This window comes from Triturus cristatus, chromosome 5_1 (assembly GCF_964204655.1).
Source record: "Triturus cristatus chromosome 5_1, aTriCri1.1, whole genome shotgun sequence".
Taxonomy (NCBI): Eukaryota; Metazoa; Chordata; class Amphibia; order Caudata; family Salamandridae; genus Triturus; species Triturus cristatus.
This window is the reverse complement of record NC_140587.1, coordinates 653,514,169-653,536,219: the sequence shown is the minus strand read 5'-3', so window position 1 is coordinate 653,536,219 and position 22,051 is coordinate 653,514,169. Positions and strand designations below refer to the sequence as shown.

Below are 22,051 nucleotides of genomic sequence, written 5' to 3'. Positions count from 1 at the left end.
GAGCAAGGGGACAGCGTTAGGTTTCTTCAGTATTGGGACAATTTCAGCATGTTTAAAGGTGTCTGGGACAATGCCTTGTTTAAGAGAGTTATTGAGGAGTGAGAGGGGAGGGTCTGGGCAGGTAAGGAAAGCCTCTTGTAGGATGTGAGGGGGCAGCAGTCAGTAGGGGAGCCTGATCTGACTTTTTTTAGTAGGTCAAAAAACTCTTCACTGGAGATCAGGGGGATTTGGTCCAACACAAGGGGATTTTTGCATGTGACAGGGGAGGCAGTTGAGAGTGTGGGAGTAGGGATGCTGCTTTTAATGGTGCCATTTTTCTCGATGAAATATGAGATCAGGGAGTGACATAGTGATTGTGAGGGGACAGGTTTTGCTATCACTCTATCAGGTTGTGCAAGCTCGTCGACTACAGAGAAGATATCCTTGGTCTTAGTGGCTGAGTTCATAATTTTCGAGGAGAAGTATGTTGCCTTAGTCTGGAGGATAGAGATTTTATAGTCTTTTAGCAGGGTTACATGGGTGGCTTTTTTCCTGGGGCATAATCTCGTCTCCAGCTGCGCTCGGCTTGCCTGGGTGCCAATTTTTTTATTTTCAGATTGTCAGAGAACCAGCGTTGTGCATCATGAGGGTGTTTGAGTTTGGTTCTCTTAAAGGGAGCGACACTGTCACTGGCTGATTCAAGCCATTGCTTTGATGCTTTATTCCTGATTGCAGAGGGAATCTTGTTTAGTTGTTAATGTGGCTTTTAGTAGTGTACAGAAGTCGCCAATATTGGCCCGATTCCAGTTTCTAGCCAGGAGATTGCCCGTCAGGGAAGGTTTAGTGAGGGGGGTACAGGCCATGGTGAATGTGATAAGGTAATGGTCTGACCATGTACATGGGGAGATTAGTGGTTGTGTGATTACCAAGTTGGAAGTCCAGACTTGGTCCAGCATATGTCACTTAAAGTGGGTGACATCGTGCACATGTTGGATGCAGTTCATACCTGATAAGAGTTCCGTAAATTCTGCAGAGCTGGTGCTCTCCTGTGCATCAGTGGGCCAGTAATTAAAGTCTCCGATAATAATGATCCTGGCGTGGTTAATCACTAGTTGGGAAATAATTTCGCCTAGCAGTTGGGAAAATGAGGGCAAGTGGTGGGGAGGTCGGTAGAAAAGAGCACAGACAAAGGGGGACTGGGGCGATTCAAATTTCACAATGAGACTGTCGACCGAGGGTATACCAGCGATCCCTAGAGCAGTAAACCTACGTTTATGGTGGATAATAGCTGCAACCCCGCCCCCGGGCTTACCCGAGGGCCTATTTGCCTGCAGTATGTAATTTTCTTTGGGAACTGCTGCGAGGATATCAGGAGCAGACTCAGTAGTGAGCCAGGTTTCGGACAAGGGAAGTATGTCTGGTTTGTCAGAATCAAGGAGCTGAAAGATTTCGAGTTGGTGCCTCACCATAGAACGGGTGTTTAAGTAGCTGATTACAAGGGTCCCTTCTGCCTGATACTCGGTGGTGGTAGTTTCAGGTGGGTCCTTATGGGTGATGAGAGATCCCTGCTCGGCAGGTGGGGCAGGGAAGGAATCTCTGAGGATCCCTGTTTTGTTAACAAGAGCCCTGGCACTAGTGCTGATGGTCCAGTTACCGTCAACAATATATTGCTAGGCAGGAAGGATTCAAATAATATTATTGGTGAACTTTCAACATGCTGCAGTATAACAAAAAAACAGTTTTTAAGAAATTGTCTGCAAAACTAGCTCGCCATCAGACTTGCGACAGTAATTTGATGTCCTCGAGCTGGTAGATATTGTTAATATTTGGAAATGTACTGAAAGGATTGCTCCTGGGGAGGTATAGCCTAAAAGTAAAGTGGCATCTCTTTACAGACCAAATATCAATAAAGAGCTATGGTATGGAACACAATAGTTTCCGGAAGACCTGGCTTTTCACTCTTTAAAGTAGGGCTAGCTTTTTTGCTTTCCCTTCTAATTTCCCCCTTCTTTAGCACCTTCACGCCCTGTGATAACTGTGTACTTTACAAATCTATATCATTTCATTTCGAACCATTAGTGATTCGCAGGAATACAATTTTTATATCTAAAAATGTTATTAAGCAAAACATTTAGAAAGCATTAAAAAAATCATAAAGAAATATGTGCTGATTACATTTCTTTGATATAATTCAAACTTTTGTATCAGATACAGTTGTAATCTTCATTTATGTCTGTGCAGCTGGCCAGTGGAAAGTGTCAATCTTCACCAGCGATATGCCATCTGCTGGAACAACTGCACAAGTTTACATCACCCTTTATGGGAATCACCGGTGTTCCGGACCTACTTTTCTTTATGGTGGTGAAGAACTTTTTCAGAGTGGTCATCAAGATATATTCACGGTAAGTAAATGCTACACGTCATGTTGATTTGTAATATTATTAAATATGATGAGTTTATAATAGGTGACCTATCCAATAACTGATCTCTAAATATTGTGTAGAAAATGAAACTTGTCAGTGATGTAGAGGTCAAAGGTGCATCAAGAACAGTCACCACAGCCCAGGCATCTGACTTGTCCTCTGTCCAGGAGTGTGGTTGTCATTCACCTATCCAAAGTTGGGGTGGTTGCCCTTGCTTTCATCGCGGCCACTGGCTTTTTTTCTGCACTACTGGCCTGTACTCTGCTTCTGTAAGGCCCCAACCAAAATTAGGTGTCAATTTTCTGATATATACTAATGCTGTTATAAATTTGGCCTGGCTCATGTAACTTACTATGAGCATTAAAAATCAAAACATTGTTTATCTTTTTATAACACTTGCTTATACTTGCTGTACAAATTGAATTGAAAGTAGTGTTGATACGAATGTAAAAATATTGCCTATGTGCAACCTCTAGCTTCAAACGTAAAGGATAAATTCTTTAAAAAAAATAAAAAAATATATATATAAGTTTCCAGAAGTACATCTGTGTACAAAGGCAGTCCAAGATTTCCAGGCGTACTCACTGGAGAACCTTTGTGAATTCCAACTGATACATGTGTATATTTACTAATGTAAAAATTACATTTGGTAATTAGCTGCAAATTCACCCGCTAAGTTTTTTTTGCTTTGTTTTATTCATATGGAAAATATTTGATCGCTATAGAAACCTCCTGCTAATTGTTGAGGCTGTTCGTATCCCTCACCAAGCTTGGAAAGAGATTACCTTTTTCAACAGAAAATCTTTGACCTTTTGGAGGTGGAAAGGAGTCTGTGAATGGCCATAAATGTGCAAGATTCTCTGTATTCACAATTCTGTATTTATGTAGTATTTCAAGCAAAAAGAAGAATGCAGAAGGTGTAAAATAATATTTGCACGATTCAGTGTCTGCATATAAACTGCTGACGTTCATCAAATGTCAAGTGATATGAAGATAACGGTTTCTGTGAAGCTTGCATTGACTGTACTTTGGGATTTGTTCACTGAATGTTTCCTACAAATCAATGGCAAAAAGAACAATTGATGGACAGAATGCAGAACAGTGTCATACATTCACCGCAGTACAGAGATCTGGGTCTAAATCCATCGCTTTTTTGCTCACCATGCCTTTCCAGTTTGGACCCGCCCAAATGCAAATCAGTCTTGACCCTGCGCCCAATGGCAGCAGTCCTGCCCGAACTGCCAGTCCAGGCCCTCCCTGGACTGGAAACTAGCATCCTAGGGCCGGTTTCGGGCTTTCAGCCCTCATCAGCCAGGATAGCTTGACTCCAGTGGCATGGAGAGCACGGGACCCACGTCTGGGCATACCCGTCCCACTCGGCGTGACAAATGCAAAAAGAACAATTGATGGACAGAATGCAGAACAGTGTCATACATTCACCTCAGTACAGAGATCTGGGTCTAAATAAATTGTTTTTTTGCTCACCATGCCATTCCAGTTTGCATTGTCAGCATTCCATCCATCATTTGTTTGCTGTAACACTCCTGCAAATCAACAGCATGACTTTTGCACTAGCTGCTGCTCTGCCTCAGTAATGTATGCAGTAAATTAAATAACTCCTGTGGGTCAACAGCAAAAACAAAACAAAGGCAGGCACAAGAAAAAGCCCCGAGAATGGCATAGGGATTAAAACGAGCATTTTCAATGCACTTAGTCTCACCTTGGGACCTTATATGTATTTAGCTATGCAGCACATTAGGTGCTGAACCATCTTCTGTTCTTTAACATGGAGGGAAGTAAGCACCGAACTGTGAACCATGCCAGGTATGGGAACACATGGAGACAAATATTGCCTATCTGCAGGAAATGGTGTAGTCCAAAGCTCTGTGTTTAATATAAAATTGGGGCCTTCGGTGGTCATTTGACTGACAATACAAGATTTGAAAAAAATATAATTGTCTACGGGTGCTCGTCGAAGACACGTTTCTATGGCCTGGAATCTAGGGAATGCTAAAGGGATTCAGGTATTTTACTGACTCTTGCTGGTCGTTTTCTACCAAGAAAGTTAAATAAAGGCAGTTGCCGTAAAAATAAAAAAAGAAAGTCCCTAAGCAGGAAGCAATTCTGGTATTTTACTGAGCTCTACTGGTCGTTTTCTATCAAGACAGTTACATAGAGGCAGTAGGAACAGAAAAAAATAGTCCCTAAGCAAAAGTGGAAGCAGACAGGTGTTGAGGCTGATATCCAGAGCCCACAAAGTACATACAACATATCTTTCAGACAGCGCAAGTGCTGTCTAGGCTCGACCAAAAAATGACTCATGGTCACGGTTGGTTAGACCCTTCCTAGACAATGATATTATTAGCAAGAACTATATGTACAGTATAGGGAACTACCTATCACCTTTACTACAGCAGAAAAATAGGCATACTTTCTTGAGATAAAAGCTATAATTAAAAATATTGTTATGACATAATGTAATACAACATATACAGAAAAAGTCTGCGCCCCATATTGACACCACATGCACATATGATTGCCCTGATAAGACATATAGTTCCTGTGCAGCATCATCATCCTGCTTTCGCATAATGAACATAGGGATCGAGTGTCTAAGATGAACTGTGAACCTTTACATGTCAACATGACATAAACTTGATTACTCTACCCGTGTCTAATAGAAGAGGTGGGCGACCCAACAAATTAACTGGGAGAGCCGAGCCACGGGTCTGGCTTGGCTCTAAGAGCTTGTACAAGAGCCGAGGCATGAAAATGTTTGACATTTAAGATATGCAGCAAACATTATGAAAACATGATAAAGTCTCTTCAAAAGTAAATAAACTTTTTTTTCACATGCGAAAGTGTTTCACTTTAGTACATCAGATTATATCACTGCACTGAGAGATATTTATTAAAAGTAGTTGCTTGTAAACATCATGGCCCCTTCTCTGGTGAAAAGGCCATCAGTGAACTAAGAGGCAAGTAAGGCGTCATGGACAACCTATATGTAGTCTATATTCTCATTATACATGAGGCAAGATTATAGTTGAATAAATCAAAAACAAGAGAGGTTTTTGTGCAGCGGATATGCTAAACTCTTGTATTTCAAGGTACTCTCATGTGTGATAATTAAGAACAAGCATTTGCAATGCAATAGGTCTCGCATTTTAGAAACTTTCACCTATTGATATTGTAAATGACCATGCCTTTAATTTTTGCTGGTTTTTGAAACACATAAATAAAAGGCACTGTCATTTACAATGCCAATAGCTCAAAATCTCGCAATTGCGAGACATATTGCATTGCAAATGCTTGTTAAGAATCGTTTTAGCCAATGCAACAGATCCTATGATGGTCGAAATTACAGGCCCTGCTCCCTGTGCTGGAATGCTGTGGCATAATGGAGTCTTTTAATTGTGTGTTGAATTGCGCGTTGTCCACTATGTGGACATTTTACATTCTTTTTAATGGAAAAAATACTTTTAGGTTTGCACCATGTTGTTGTGTTCAGAGGATGTGCTTGTTGGACCTGACAAAGTATGTGGAAAGAATTGTTGAACACAACTGCCCCTCATTTCACCACACTCGGAGGACTCTGGGCAAAATCTTGCACACCAACACATGCCTAACTTTCTGTGAGCAGATAAAATAACTGGTGTGTACAACTCTAGATGCAGTACAGAGATACCAATCTGTCTAGCCAGCATTATGCGGCTCAGGGGTGGGTTGAAAAACGGCCTGGCACACCTCTCCCAAGAGTTGCAGGTAAAGCAGGCATCAGTAATTCTGCTGTGATTAATGGAATACCACAGGATCACTTCTATTAACGGCACCATGGACATTACCAGGCCGCATTTAATGAGGGCCTATGTGGGAAAGGTCGTGGCAAGCACAGATGTTCCCCAGAGGATCTGCGCACACCACTTTCAGGAATGTCACTTCCGCAAACCAAACCTGGAGCTATTTTAACGTGTTTACATGCCCTTGTGTGTATGGACACGTTAGACCTGTGCCATAATATTTCATGTTATAAAATGGATTTAAGACGGTGGGATGGCTCTGTTTCTGTGTGGTGTCTAGTGCAGCAGGTCCTGCTGCAGGTTCGAATCCCGGCGTCTGCTCATCATCCTCTCATTCTGGGCAAATCACTTAATAAAAAAATAAAAAAAATAAAATCTGACCTTGTGTAATGCACCTGGTATGCATGTAAAGCGCTCCAATGCCCTTGAGCCAAACCCCCCACTTCTTATTCCTCAGAGGCAATCTCGCCATGACTCAGGCCCCTACATCACAAGGAAGAAATGCCTTGCAGTTTCACCGATTTGGAAAGTAAAATGGGGCCAGCGTTAAGGCAAAGGGGGGGGGGGGGAGGTGTTACAGACTTACCAGCTTATGAACCAACTTATTGTCTTTTTTACTTTTCAGTAGGGACACATTTAATCATTAAAGTCGTGTTTAAAAATGATGGCCGTTATATAGTTTTTGGGGGTTGGAATTTTGTTCTCAGCAATTTCGATTTAGTTACAATAATACATTTCGAAGTCACTATCCTATGCCATGGCCTAATTAAGATTTATTTCTAAGTTAAATGGAATTGTTGGTTATCATTGACCTTAAGAAACTGATAGCGTGTTCCACATGCGCTGCCATTTCTTAAGAAAATTATCTAGATTCTGGTGACTGCCGGAGACTTCCTTAGAAAAGGGAATGAAGAGAACTCTCTAAATAGAACGAAAAAAACAACTTATTCTAAAAATGATGGCTCTGACCCAGACGGATTTCCAGAGAGGCAAATTACCGAGGTCCGCTACAAGGCACCTTGGCTTTAGCTCTCACTCTTGTACTAGAGTGAGCACAGCGAGGGCAGGCTAGGCAAGGACCAGGGGTTAGTGGGCAAGTGATGCCAAGCTGCATGGCTCCTCCTCAGGTTGCGAGGAATCGCCTGCTTAGTTATCATTGGCTCATAGAGAAGCACTGCTTCTTCAGTGTAAGCATGTACTCTTCATGACTACTCGCCCCATATTTGAATCGGCAAGAAGAGAATCGCCCACATCTATCTCGTATGAAGGACAGTGGCGTTACGAAGGATAAAGTGCACCCTGTAGAAGTTGACGGGGGGGGGGACTCCTGAGACACCCATATCTCATAGATCTTGGGCAATATTGGGGAGGTTTGAAGTGTGTGAGGCGACCTTATGCCCTTTAGCATGTGGGGGACTCAGCTTCCCCAGTCTGAGGGCCAACCCTTTCATGTACAACTAGTAGAACCACCCGTTCCTCCTCATGATGGTGTGCGAGTTGATGGCTTGTTTGCCTCACTAACACATGGGGGAGGCAAAGCAGAACATTAGAAGAAAAAACATGAGACACAGAAGGCCAACCTCCTCTAAAAGGAAACCCAAATCCAACTAAGCATTCTATCAAAAAAGCCCATCAGTCAGTGTTCCCTGGTCGACAAAGAAACTAGCAAAAAGGCTAAAAGAAATACAACAAATGGAGCGGGAGGCTTGGCAGAGTCATAACTAACACACTAACACAAGCTGTGGCATTAAGACGAGGTGGGAGGAAGAAATGCGATAGTTAAATGTAGGATTTATGGCGCCAAAGCTGAATACGGACAAACAGTAACTGAGCCGGAAACCAAAAAAAAAATAGTCGTCCAAAGAACATATAAAGAACCATAGCAGAATGAGACAGTACTAAATCCCTGCTCTGTGGGAGGAACAGAAGAGATAAAGAAGGGACAAAGAGGCAGGACTATCCACTAGCAAGCAGGGATTTTTAAAGGACACTGACATAGACAAATGAAAAGCAATGGTCAAAAAGGGGATGGACTTGATGCACACAGACTGATTACTGCAGGTCTCGAAAAGACAGCTGCACTGTCTAGCTCGACCTAAAAAGGAGGCCTGGTGAAATTAAATATTCGTCTAGGATCAAACAATTTGGTCAAGCTGGGAAGCATTCTGGTTTCACATTGAGCAATTTAGCCACTTGATGGGAATCTATTTCTGGCTCCTGTTTCAAATCATAGGTTAATGCTTTGTACTTATTTCTTGGTGCATGAGGATAAAGCCTGGGTGGCTGGCAAAAGCCAGAAGGATTTTGATTTTGGGCTTGAAGGCCCAAGAGGACCTCATGCTGAGCTAAGCATTTTGCTCGAGCTGTCTTTGGCAGTAGCTAATAGCCATATGCACATACTCCCTTGGATCTTGGTCTTCCCTTGGTCTAGGTAAAATGAAGCAGTATACATTCGAAGCATATGTACGATGGGATACAAGATATAACAATATAGAGGAGAATAGAAATCCTCGTTGCAATGCTGTAGTTGCTTTAAGTGATCAGTCACTTTCAGCCAGTTACCCTTTCTGGAACCTCACAGTGATTGGGATAATACACTTTTTCAGCTGGTATTGTCTGGTAAAAAGGGACTGACAGAATGGATAATAAAGGGGTCCACACAACTTGAATTTGGTGAAGCTCCTTCACATACCAGTTCTGGCTACAAAAATGGTTCTTACAACAGCTGTGTAAAGTACCATAGAACAACAGACACTTCATGTGTCTGAAAGAAAATAAGATCAGCTGCTAAAAACATAGTTCTCACTCTTTACGCACCCCATGGTATCATGGGTGACAACAATGGAACAGGTAAACATCAGTCCTGGGAGATTTGTTACTACCTCACATTTCTGAGTCACTCAACAGTAATACCTTGTTTTTTTCTCGGTTTCGAGGTGCGAGGAGATAAAGTTTTCCCTGCAACAATTTTTGCTAGAATTGCTTTATAATGTGTGGTAATGTCAGCCTTTGCCCAGGCTCATCCAATCCATGGGTTTCACCTTGACAAGAAAACCTTGGATTCCAATTTCCGCACAGCCTTGATTCCTACAGTACATAGAAAATGGGCTCCTTTGTGACCAAAAATCCTTCTAGAAGGCAGGGTGCAAGTAAGGTCCTTACTGCCAAGGAGAGTATACTGGAAATCTTTGCACACAGGTGACAAAAGTACCTTCCCCCATGTTGCCTTTAGTGAAGGGGAGGGACCGTGACTAAAAATTATTCTGCTGAGCAAAACTATCAGTTTGAGATTCAAAATTCACCCTTGTAGATATTTGGGCCAGGTCTTTCAGACTGCCTGGTGCATCAAGAAAAGGATTTTCTAAGAGATTGAGGCCGATTCATGAGTATTTGGAGTAGTTCTACAGGTGTACTACTTCATATGCTGATAAATCCCTTTGTGAATCGGCTTCAAATTATCCAACTCCATGTTAGTAAAAGTGTAATGAACAGAGCCAAGGAAGGTCTAACAGAAGCCGAGATGCTTGTGTTCATCTGTTTGTGTAGAAGATCAGCCTTGGAGCTCTGTGGCATGTTCCTTGGTCCCAACTTATGTTTAGTAGAATATCATAATAATAATGGAGGCCTGTGGTATAGGTGTTTGTGTGTGGGTTGTAGGGTTAAATGTGGTGCGTATCTTTATCGTGCTAGGTTGGTGACATAGTCAGTGTTCCGTAGTGCAATAGTAATGTTCTAACAGAGAATGGTCACAGTCAGGCAGCCAGAGAAGCGGTTTCACTACAAGGCCGAAGTGCGCTACCTGGTCAATATATAGTTATTTATTGAACAGTGAGTCTAATTGTTTCGCTAAAGATTTACATAGGTAGAAACTGTGATGAAATAATTGCACGCTAAAAGTGTACATGCTACAATATGAAATATGCAAACCGTATATAATAAATCATCAAAATTGACACAAGCGAAAGTAGCTACCATGGCTGACAGTCAACTGAAAGGTTCCCCATGGATAAGTTATCCAAACTTTAAACAAGTATAAGTAGGCCAAAAATATGCAATCAGATAGTTCTTCCTGACATGAGATTGGGCATCTTTGAATTAATCAGAAATTATCGTTCTGTTTAGACCCTTCTGTTTGCTAGGCAGACGATCATGATGATTTTAGTAACTCATGTACTAACTGTCCATGATGGGATGAACAGGCTAGAAGCCACGCATCAGTCTGTCGCCTGCTGCAGGATACCACTTGATATTGCTGCAATTAATTTTTAGATCTCATCTTCAGTCAGATTTTGCTGTCTGCTGAGAACTTGTCGTCACTCACCATACAACATACACATACATACAGATTCAGAAAGGGGTTTTTAGACAGCCCCTTTCCGCAATTGGCTACTGTAGTTCAACTGGATTAAGGTGTTATCCACAGAGTTGGGTGTCTGTAAATTGTAACATAAAATTGTACATGATACATTGTGAGATGTGCAAAAAATTAGCAATAAATAATTAACGCTGACTCTAGTGATGATAAACTCAATAGTTCACAAGCAAATGTAGCATTTCCAATGGATACGTGACTAAACTATAAACAAATATAAACAGGGTAAAAAACATGCAAGCACCTGATGGGACCTGCACTTGCGATTGGCTACTTTTAAAATAATCAGGAAAACCCTTTGTGTATAGGTTTTTCTGTTTGGTTACTAAACAGTCAAAGAAGATGGCTCTGGCACAGATTTTTGTTTTAGCTGCTAAATAGCCAAGCAGGGTGGCTCTGGCATCCCAAACACTGACTGTCCATGATGAGATGGACAGGCTGGCAAACTCACATTAGTCTGTGGCCTGCTGCAGGATACCACTAGTTATTGCCACGTTTGTTTGCCTACAGACATCTTAGATGTCTATTGCGAGCTCAAGCTGTCACACACCTAACAACTCTCACAACACAATAGTCAACATAAACATACACATACCTATAACTACAGGAAGAGACTTTTGGGCATTCCCTTAGAGCCATTGATTCACATCGTGATGAGAAAGCCAGTGGCTCTGGGGCAAATGTAGATTTGAGCATCAAGTTTCCTGATGTTTACATGACAAGTTTTTAGCAACGGCCGACAGAGTTACCCAGACCAGTGGACTAGGAGCATACAACTAAGGGAAGGGAAGGAGCTCTGTGAAGAACTGCAATTTGCAGAAGTTTGCTTATGCATCACTTCCAATTTGGAAATCGAACTTCAGTATTGAGTGTCCTTGACCTGCTTCTGATCCTGTTGTTTCAATGGACTGATCATTCGGATAGCGAGTATAGGGATATTTAGATTTAATCAGTGTATTTTGTTTTAGCCTGCATTCTAAAACATTCCCAGGATTGTAACTATGAACCCTGGACCTCTTTTTTCATGACATAGTCAAGTGGATTAAAGAGACTGAGGGACCTATTTATATCTTGGTGGTATAGATACTCCGTCGCAACTATCCCATCAAGATAATGGTCCGCTCACCAAATTTATATATATGCGGACCTTAGGTTTAATTATAGGGAGACTACTCCATTTCCACTGTGATTAAACTCCTCCGACAACCCTATGGAGAAACGGCTGTCGGAGGCAGACCTCTAATTCTTTCCACCTAATTTAGATGGGCGGAATTAGAGGTCAGTTTTCACTGCCCATCACAGCCAGGAAAGCCCTGGCTGTAAGAGGAAGTGAAAACTGCTAAATGCTCCCCTCTCCCGTGAATGGGATTCCCATTGTGAGGGAAGCATTTTGTTTTTTTATTTTCAAAAAGAAAATCCTGCTTTGACATTTTTTTTCTTAAATAGGAAAACAGTTTGGTGCACGCCTCTGTCATAGTGACAGAGCCTTGAACCAAGCAGTAAACAGCCTTGACAGAAACACTCAGGACAGTGGTTCCTGCCACTGTTTTTGAAATAACCGCCAGCGTGGTAGACATGTCTAAATTTGGCAGGAGGTACAAAAGGGGGTGGCGATGGATGGAGCATCAGAACCAATCAAACACTCACACCCAGTCAACAGATCTGGGTTTGATCCATCACTATTCTTTAGCCCACTCTGCCACCCCAGTTCAGACATGGCCATATGCAAATCAGTCTGACCCTGTGCCTCATGGGAAGGGTCCAGCCTGAACTGCCAAGCCATGCCTTCCCTGGACCGGAAACAAGCTTCCTAGGACCGGTTTCTGGCATTTCAGCCGTCTTCAGCCAGGCTTGCTTGAATCCCGTGGCAAAGTGAGCAAGGGACTCACGTCTGAGCATACCCTGCCAACTTATGGCGAACAAAGCGGTACAAAAGGGTGTGGCGATGGATGGAGCATCAGAACCAATCAAACACTCACACCCAGTCAACAGATCTGGGTTTGATCCATCACCATTCTTTAGCCCACTCTGCCACCCCAGTTCAGACATGGCCATATGCAAATCAGTCTGACCCTGTGCCTCATGGGAAGAGTCCAGCCCGAACTGCCAAGCCATGCCTTCCCTGGACCGGAAACAAGCTTCCTAGGACCGGTTTCTGGCATTTCAGCCGTCTTCAGCCAGGCTTGCTTGAATCCCGTGGCAAAGTGAGCAAGGGACTCACGTCTGAGCATACCCTGCCAACTTATGGCGAACAAAGCGGTACAAAAGGGGGTGGCGATGGATGGAGCATCAGAACCAATCAAACACTCACACCCAGTCAACAGATCTGGGTTTGATCCATCACCATTCTTTAGCCCACTCTGCCACCCCAGTTCAGACATGGCCATATGCAAATCAGTCTGACCCTGTGCCTCATGGGAAGAGTCCAGCCCGAACTGCCAAGCCATGCCTTCCCTGGACCGGAAACAAGCTTCCTAGGACCGGTTTCTGGCATTTCAGCCGTCTTCAGCCAGGCTTGCTTGAATCCCGTGGCAAAATGAGCAAGGGACTCACGTCTGAGCATACCCTGCCAACTTATGGCGAACAAAGCGGTACAAAAGGGGGTGGCGATGGAAGGAGCATCAGAACCAATCAAACACTCACACCCAGTCAACAGATCTGGGTTTGATCCATCACCATTCTTTAGCCCACTCTGCCACCCCAGTTCAGACATGGCCATATGCAAATCAGTCTGACCCTGTGCCTCATGGATCAAACCCAGATCTGTTGACTGGGTGTGAGTGTTTGATTGGTTCTGATGCTCTGTCCATCACCACCCCCTTTTATACCGCTTTGTTCGCCATAAGTTGGCAGGGTATGCTCAGACGTGAGTCCCTTGCTCACTTTGCCACTGGATTCAAGCAAGCCTGGCTGAAGACGGCTGAAATACCAGAAACCGGTCCTAGGAAGCTTGTTTCTGGTCCAGGGAAGGCATGGCTTGGCAGTTCGGGCTGGACTGTTCCCATGAGGCACAGGGTCAGACTGATTTGCATATGGCCATGTCTGAACTGGGGTGGCAGAGTGGGCTAAAGAACGGTGATGGATCAAACCCAGATCTGTTGACTGGGTGTGAGTGTTTGATTGGTTCTGATGCTCTGTCCATCACCACCCCCTTTTGTACCGCTTTGTTCGCCATAAGTTGGCAGGGTATGCTCAGACGTGAGTCCCTTGCTGACTTTGCCACTGGATTCAAGCAAGCCTGGCTGAAGACGGCTGAAATGCCAGAAACCGGTCCTAGGAAGCTTGTTTCCGGTCCAGGGAAGGCATGGCTTGGCAGTTCGGGCTGGACTGTTCCCATGAGGCACAGGGTCAGACTGATTTGCATATGGCCATGTCTGAACTGGGGTGGCAGAGTGGGCTAAAGAACGGTGATGGATCAAACCCAGATCTGTTGACTGGGTGTGAGTGTTTGATTGGTTCTGATGCTCTGTCCATCACCACCCCCTTTTGTACCGCTTTGTTCGCCATAAGTTGGCAGGGTATGCTCAGACGTGAGTCCCTTGCTCACTTTGCCACTGGATTCAAGCAAGCCTGGCTGAAGACGGCTGAAATGCCAGAAACCGGTCCTAGGAAGCTTGTTTCCGGTCCAGGGAAGGCATGGCTTGGCAGTTCGGGCTGGACTGTTCCCATGAGGCACAGGGTCAGACTGATTTGCATATGGCCATGTCTGAACTGGGGTGGCAGAGTGGGCTAAAGAACGGTGATGGATCAAACCCAGATCTGTTGACTGGGTGTGAGTGTTTGATTGGTTCTGATGCTCTGTCCATCACCACCCCCTTTTGTACCGCTAAATTTGGCAGGAGGGCACCTCTGTCGGGGCAACAGAGTAATTTAGTCCATCTCCTTGACAGAGAAATGGGCCAATAACCTACATATAAATTAGCCCCTGAATCCTTTATTTAGCTTCCCGGACTCTGTTCTACAAAATGGCAGGTAATTAAAAATACAAGGCTTTATTGAACATAAATATTTGTGATTAGTTGGTGTTCTTATTGTTGTCTTCTACACCTCAGATATTATCAGAAGAGAACACAGAGGAATACACTGAACGAGTGCTGAGACAGAAGAAGAAACAGACAACATGTGCCCTTCTCCCTTGTTGCATATGTGTGCTTGCTGCTTCCAGTGTTTGTTTTCACTGGATAAGGGACCAAGGTCCCATTTGTCAGTGAGAATTACTCACCAGTAAGAATCCAACTAATGACTGGATACCTTGGTCTAGCTGGCTTTAGGTGTTCTTCATTAATGGTGGATATCAACTACTGAAAAAACATATTCACACACACATATTGGTGCTAATTAATTGTTGTATTGTGTTTTTAAAAAACAATAATGTGAAAAGTCCTTGTTCTCCCTCTGGATGCTTAAACCCTCTCCACCCACTTGTCCGTTACTTCCCAGTGCTCCCACATTATCTGGCGGACGCCAGAAGGTAGTTATAGTTAGGACCTTGTTTCTATTCAAAAATCGTTTTTGTATTCGCCAATATCTTTGGCGCCGTTTGCCGAATCCACACAAAATTTTCACAAACTTAGGTCCCCTCCGGTCAGCTCCTATCTTGAAAGTTTCGGGGTGATTTGTCAAGCGAGGGCCGAGGAAAAATGCGTTTTTACTAATGTTAATTTCCATAGGATCTTTAGACAAAGCTACAGCCTGAACCAGTGGTGTCACTAGGGGGTGCAGGAGGTGCGGACTGCACCAGGTGACACCATCACATGGGGTGACATCGTGACACCAAAATGCAAAATAATGGGAACCCCGCCCCACCCGCGGATCAGTCTGCACGGGGCAGCCCCGCGCCCGGAGCCCAGGCAGGGACGCAGGTAGGGAGTGCGGAGGCAGGGTACAGGGGGGTGCGGAGGTCAGGGCAAAAGGGAGTACGAAGGTAGGGGGACAGGGGAGACAAAGGTAGGGGTACAGGGACTGCGGCGGTAGGGGCAGAGCGAAGTGCGGAGATAGGGGGCAGAGGGGAGTACGGAGGTATGGGGCACGGAGGAGTGCGGAGGTAGGGGGAGTGTTGAGGTGAGCAGAATGGCAAAAATGAAGAGAGCCACCAGGATAGCCTTGGTCACAGGGGAGATGAGGGACTGCATGTCACCGAGAGGAGATTACTCTGTAATTACCACAATTAGCGCGATGATGGAGATAGATAGCCCCCGCCGGCAACGCCGCAGCACCGCCACTGTGAACCCGGACTACGACCTGTAGAGCACCCGCATTGCTTCGTGCCAACTTGACAAGAGCGCTGGAAGCAGGTGTCTCTTTGCCCTGTCCACGTAGAGCAAAGGAAAACAAACAAACGATGCCCCATAGACATGGGCACCCCAAATCTACCCTGGTGCCTGTCAGGTAGAACTCCCAAAAATTAAGAAGCGGGGCCCCGGCGTGCTAATAGCTGTGGCGTTGGCGGTGCAAATAATCCCGACAAGAGAGCCCAGCTGCTCCCGTTCCCTCCGGTGCGAGAAAGGCCGAGCAGACCAAGTGCATCCTAACTTGACTGAAAACAAAGCGAGCCCCTGTCTGGGTTCCCGCTCAAAGCCATTGAACGCGAAGAGAGCAGGAGGGTTTAAGGGGCTTGACAGGAGACACCGGAAAGTTGCAACAGCCGCCGAGGTTGCCTTGAGGCTGCCCTTTGTTTGCGGTGCCCCTTTTTCGGTGGCATCAATGCCGCGGCTCTTTGCTTGGAAGGTAGTCTCTCGCAGCTCGCTTCTGGATGTTCAGTCTACCATCATGTGTGGTGTATGTGAGTGACGGAGAGGTCCACTGACATGTGTTGATAATTAAGCGTGTGTGTGTCTGGTGGTGTCTGCAGCGCAGCCTCGGTAGCAGCTGTAGACTGGGAACCAGCTTGATTAGTATTCTGTCCAACAGAGTCCCGGCACTGTGTAATATCTGGTAGCAGAGCAGCTCTTCGACAGTCTTCCAAGCTCTGTCCTGTTGGCCTGCTTCTCTAACCATGCCCCGTCGAGGAGTGAGGTACCTCAGCTCTGCCACGACATGGGCGGATAGAAGCAGCCCTGCTCAGAGCAGAGCTACTGTATACACAAGAAATACTAAATACCTCTGTCAAATGTATATAGCGCCCGTCAGTTAGCTCTCTGGAAAGCGCAGAAGGGGGGCTGATTTGTGTTACCTTGCCATCCGTGATGATCACGGTCAAGGACAACCTAGCGTGTTACTCACCCAAAGAGCTCTGATGGCTTTTTTTTTTGCAGTTTTATATAGCGGGAACTTGACCCGAAGGTAATGGAGCGCTTTACATGAGCACCAGTTACGTCACACAAGGACACATTCATTTTCTGGTAGGAACTGGGACATTAAGTGATTTGCCTAGAATCACAGGATGTTGAGCCGACGCCGAGATCCGACCCTAGTCCCCCCAGCTCCAAAGTCGGCCCTCTGGTCTGGCCGTTATGCCACATCCTATATCAGAATACTTCGGAATGCACCTTCTTGATGCCAAGACACTCCCTCTTTTATGGCAAAGGGATAATGACAAGCGGGACGCCTTCTTTCCAGTAACAACACTAACACGAGGCTTTGTTGTCCAATTCATTCGAAGTTACTCAAATGTTTAGCAGTGCCCGCCAGGTGTCGCTGCTCCCTAAATCACGGCATCCACGCCTCCTTTGCGTTTTCCTAAGCGTCTCCGACCGACATATTTTTGGCCCCTACAGGCCGCCTTAGATATTAGCCTTTGACCTGTAACTTTAATTCTAATAGAGAGTTTTCAAAAGCAATATCTGTGCAGCTGCAAAGAGTTTTAGTGGAGGTTTACTGTGCAGTACTTTTTATGAAGTGGTAGAGAAAGAGGACTCGCCTTTAAGCTGCAGAAGTATGTTGATAAGTACCGGCTCGAGCGGTCTCTGTGAGTACCAAGCCCTGATCTGCATTTCTCTCTCAAGCACTTTGCGCCGTTGCACTGCCCGATCTCTCCTCTTTTATTGTTTCCAGCAGTGGCGTCACTAGGGGGGTGCGGGGGGTGCAGACTGCACGGGTGACACCATGAGTTACCGCACTGGGTTGTCACCAACCCTAGTGACGCCGCTGGCCCGAACTGCTGAACGGAAGTACACCAAATTTGGCGGAATGGTAGCTCTCGGTCCAGAAACCGACCTTTTTTTTAAGGGGTGGTAATCCATTCAGTAGTTCCTGAGAAATTAGAAGAAGAAAAATATCGATATCTGAGCACCGAGGAGGAGTCACAACTCCTCCCTAGCACGAGCTTCACTCTGATTGGCTGCCAACACTCCAAACCAGGAAGTGTTGGCCGCCATCTTGTGACTCGGTTACTGAGTCCCAAGAAAACAGTGAAAACAACATTAAAAAACAAGAAAAGGGGTCAGGGTAGAAACACCCTGACCCCCTAGGCCTGCTCAGGGGGTCCCACAAGTACCCCCAGGGACAAAAAAAGCATTTTGTAATTTATAATTTTGTCAGAAGTCGCGATGGGGTCGTGAATCCCGCCGAAATTATTTTAAAAAACGAAGCGTGGGCTCCCGAGCTTCATTTTCAAAAATCACCCGGGTGGGCCAGGTCCCGGGGGCACTGCCAATTAATTAGTGGGGGCCCACGGGTTCCCCCCGCAGCCCCGGGGGCTGCCACCTCCCCGGGGCTGTGAAAAAAATGCATGGGGGGTCCCAATCCCCCTCACGCTGCCCCGGTGACCGCCACCTCCCTGGGGTTTTCAGAAACAACTGCAGGGGGCATGCGGGCCCCCACAGCCCCGGGGACCGCCACCTCCCCGGGGCTGTGAACAAAATGTGTGGGGGGGTTCCAATCCCCCCACGTTGCCCTGGGGACCACCAACTCTCCGGGCTCTTTTAAAAAAAAACCTTTGTGGGGGGGTCGAGCACCCCCACGCGCCCCAGGGATCACCACATCCCCAGGGCACAAAATTTGGAAATTGTGGGGGTCCGTTACGTACCCCCAAGCCCCGGGGACCACCACCTCCCCAGGGCTTTGTACTAAGTGGACAGACAATTCCTCATCCTTATTCAATCCCAGAGGATGCATTGTTTCATATTTGATAATCATCTTCGATTCCAATCGTCTGAGTTCTTTTAGTCTATTTCCCCCTCTTTCAGAGATGGGGATTCTGTCCAATGCACAATATTTTAGCAGATTGACATTTTTACCATGTGCTTCTTTAAAATTCCATTGACATTTTTACCATGTGCTTCTTTAAAATTCCGTGCTATTGGATACTGTTTATCCTCATTGACAATAGCCCTCCTGTGTTCCAGGATACGTTTTTTTAACTTGGTGAATAGTACTCCCAATGTAAATCAATGGGCAAGGACACATTAATGCATATACACAGTAATCCGATTTACACGCCAAATGCTTATTAATGACAAATGGTTTCTGATATTTGGATAAATCGATTTGTTTCACATTAGCACTGTATTTGCAAGCTTTACATGATCTACAGGTAAAGAATCCTTTTATCTGTTGACCCCCTGCCACAGTTTGTATAGTACTGCTGCATAGCATATCACTTAACTATGTGCATTTCCTGATTGTGATTTTAGGATTGTCTCCCACATATTTTCTCAAGGTCTTATCTGTGTCTAAGACGTTCCAAAATTTCTTAAGACATCGTCTGACTTCCCAGGATTGGTTGTTATATGTTGTTATGAATCATGTGGGTAACTCACTGTTATCACCTTTATTTTTATCTTTCAATAAATCTGTTCTGTTTACTAACTGGATTTTTTCACATGCTTGATTTATTGCCTTACTAGGGTATCCTCTTTCCTTAAAACGAGTTATCATGATTTTCATTTCTTCCTTAAAATCTGCATCTGAGCTGCAATTCCTCCTTGCTCTCAATAGCTCACCGTATGGGATGCTATTGCTCAGATTTCTCGGATGGCAGCTGTCCGCATGTAGCAGACTGTTACCAGAGTCTTCCTAAACAGTCTACTCTCCAATTTGTTGTCATTCACTTCTAACTTTACATCTAAGAATTCAATTTTTTCTTCATGAATTGTACTTGTAAACTTGAGATTTAAATTATTGTCATTTAGAGCTAATTAGGCACGATTTTGATTTTGATTATTATCGTTATTATTAACAGATTACAGAATTGTTAATGATGCATCACTCATGTGGAGAAAGGACAAGGAATACCTGCCATACTGAATTCTGTAATGAAAAAAGACAAAAAGGACTGGTATATGAAATGTTAGCCCACAAGTAGATAGTTATAGTTAGGACCTATTTTCCATAGGAAATCCGCAACATTCTATTGGGAATATCTCTGGCGCCGGTTGATGAATCTTCACGAAAGTTTCCAAACTTTTGCCCAGCTCCGCTCCGACCCTGAAAGTTTCGTGGTGATTTGTCAAGCGGGGGCCGAGAAAAAAGGGGGGTCCCAAAACACGTTTTCCCCATGCAATTTCCCATAGGACCTGTTGTCGCAGCTACAGCACGAACTGCTGAACGGAATTACACCAAATTTGGCAAGGAGGTAGTCCTCAGTTCAGACTTGTGCCTTTTGCTTAAATGGTGTAAATCCGTTCAGTAGTTCCTGAGAAAATTAGAGTTAAAAACTAGTGATATCTATGGCCGGGGAGGATCCGCGGATCCTCCCCGCACCCTCCCCGAACCCTCCCGAGCACGAGCTGAATGCTAATTGGCTGCCAACACTCTGAATCAGGAAGTGTTGGCAGCCATCTTGTGCCTCGGTAGAACCGAGGCACAAGAAAGCACAAAAACAAAGGCGCAAAATTCGACAAGGGGGCAGGGTAGAAACACCCGACCCCCTAGGCCTGCTCAGGGGGTCCCACAAGGACCCCCAGGGCCCAAAAAAGTATTTAAAAAAAAAAAAAATCGGCGAGATTCGCGCACCCAGCGCGAATTTCAGCCGAAAATATTTTTTTTAAAAAGGGCGGGACTCCCGCGCTTCTTTGGTAATTGGCCCCCGGGGGGCCAAATCCCGGGGGCAGAAATAAAAAAGTGTGTGGGGGTCCCAATCCCCCCCACACTGCCCAGGGGACCGCCACCCCCCGGGGCTCAGAGATACTATATGGGGGGCTCACGACCCCCCCCAGCCCCGGGGACCACCACCCCCCGGGGCTTATAGAAAATGGGTGGGGGGGCTCGCAGCCCGCACAGCCCCGGGGCCCGCCACCCCCCGGGGCTTGAAAGTATTTGCGATGGGGGGGCTCTCAGGCCCCCCTAGCCCCGGGGACCGCCACACCCGGGGCAACTTGTCCGTGTGGAAGGGGGGCCACGCGGCCCCCTCCTGGAGCCAATGATGGCCCTGGGGACCGCCACCCCCCAGGGCCGGCTCCAGCAGTGTACCGGGGTGCCCACCCCTGGAACACTGCTGTTTGCAATGACAGGGCGGGAGACTCGCCGCTCCCACCCTGTCATTGCAAACTGCTTTGCTTCATTGAAGCTGCTCTCGCTTCAATGAAGCAAAGCTGATTGCTTTTCCACATGGGGAGCAGCATGTTAGCTGCTCCCCATGTCGAAAAGCAATGCCGGCAGAAAAGATCGGGATCGGGCCGGAGGCCACGCCCCCTCCTTACACCACTCTGCAAACGCGCCCCCTGGCGCGTTTGCAGAGGGGGAACTAATTCCCCTTGAATACTGGGGGTCCCTGGGGGCCAACTAGCCCACCAGGAACCTCCAGTATGTGCCAGGGGGCTCCGTTGCAGAGAGGTGTAATGAGGCCACACCCCTTTTAACACCTCTCTGCAACGCAGCTCCGTGGCGCTTACTGGAGGTACCTGGTGGCTTAGTTGGCCGCTAGGGGACCTCAGGATTCAAGGGGACTCAATCTCACAACTTAAAACGCGCCATGGGTGCGTTTGCACAGTGGTGAATGTAGGGGGCGGGGCCTGAGGTGATACTGTGCAAACACGCCCTGTGGCGCGTTTTAAGTTGGGGAATTCATTCCTCTTCAATCTAGAGGTCCCCTAGGGGTCAACTAGCCCACCAGGTACCTCCAGTAAGCGCCACGGAGCTGCGTTGCAGAATGTTGTAAAAAGGGGCGTGGCCTCTGAACACCTCTTTGCAATGCAGCTCCCTGGAGCATACTGGAGGTACCTGGTGGGCAAGTTGGCCACCAGGGGACCTCAGGATTCAAGGGGACTTAATCCCCCAACTTAAAACACGCCACAGGGCGCGTTTGCACAGTGGTGAAGGTAGGGGGCGGGGCCTGAGGTGATATGTGTGCAAACACGCCCTGTGGCGCGTTTTAATTTAGGGAATTAATTCCTCTTCAATCCAGAGGTCCCCTAGGGGCCAACTAGCCCACCAGGTACCTCCAGGAAGTGCCACGGAGCTGCGTTGCAGAGTGTTGTAAAAAGGGGCGTGGCCTCTGAACTCCGCTCTGCAACGCAGCTCCCTGACGCATACTGGAGGTACCTGGTGGGCTAGTTGGCCCCCAGGGGACCGCAGGATTGAAGAGGATTTAATTCCCC

At 46.0% G+C, this 22,051-nt stretch overlaps 1 protein-coding gene across 1 annotated transcript in view; it reads left to right on the top strand.

Moving 5' to 3' along the window:
- RP1 (RP1 axonemal microtubule associated) overlaps nt 1-22,051 on the top strand; it is an 859,010-nt gene that overhangs the window by 592,395 nt on the left and 244,564 nt on the right. Inside the window, exon 4 of the mRNA XM_085605615.1 lies at nt 2,221-2,381. Coding sequence (XP_085461741.1) covers nt 2,221-2,381 — 161 coding nt within the window. The remainder of the gene's footprint in view (nt 1-2,220; nt 2,382-22,051) is intronic.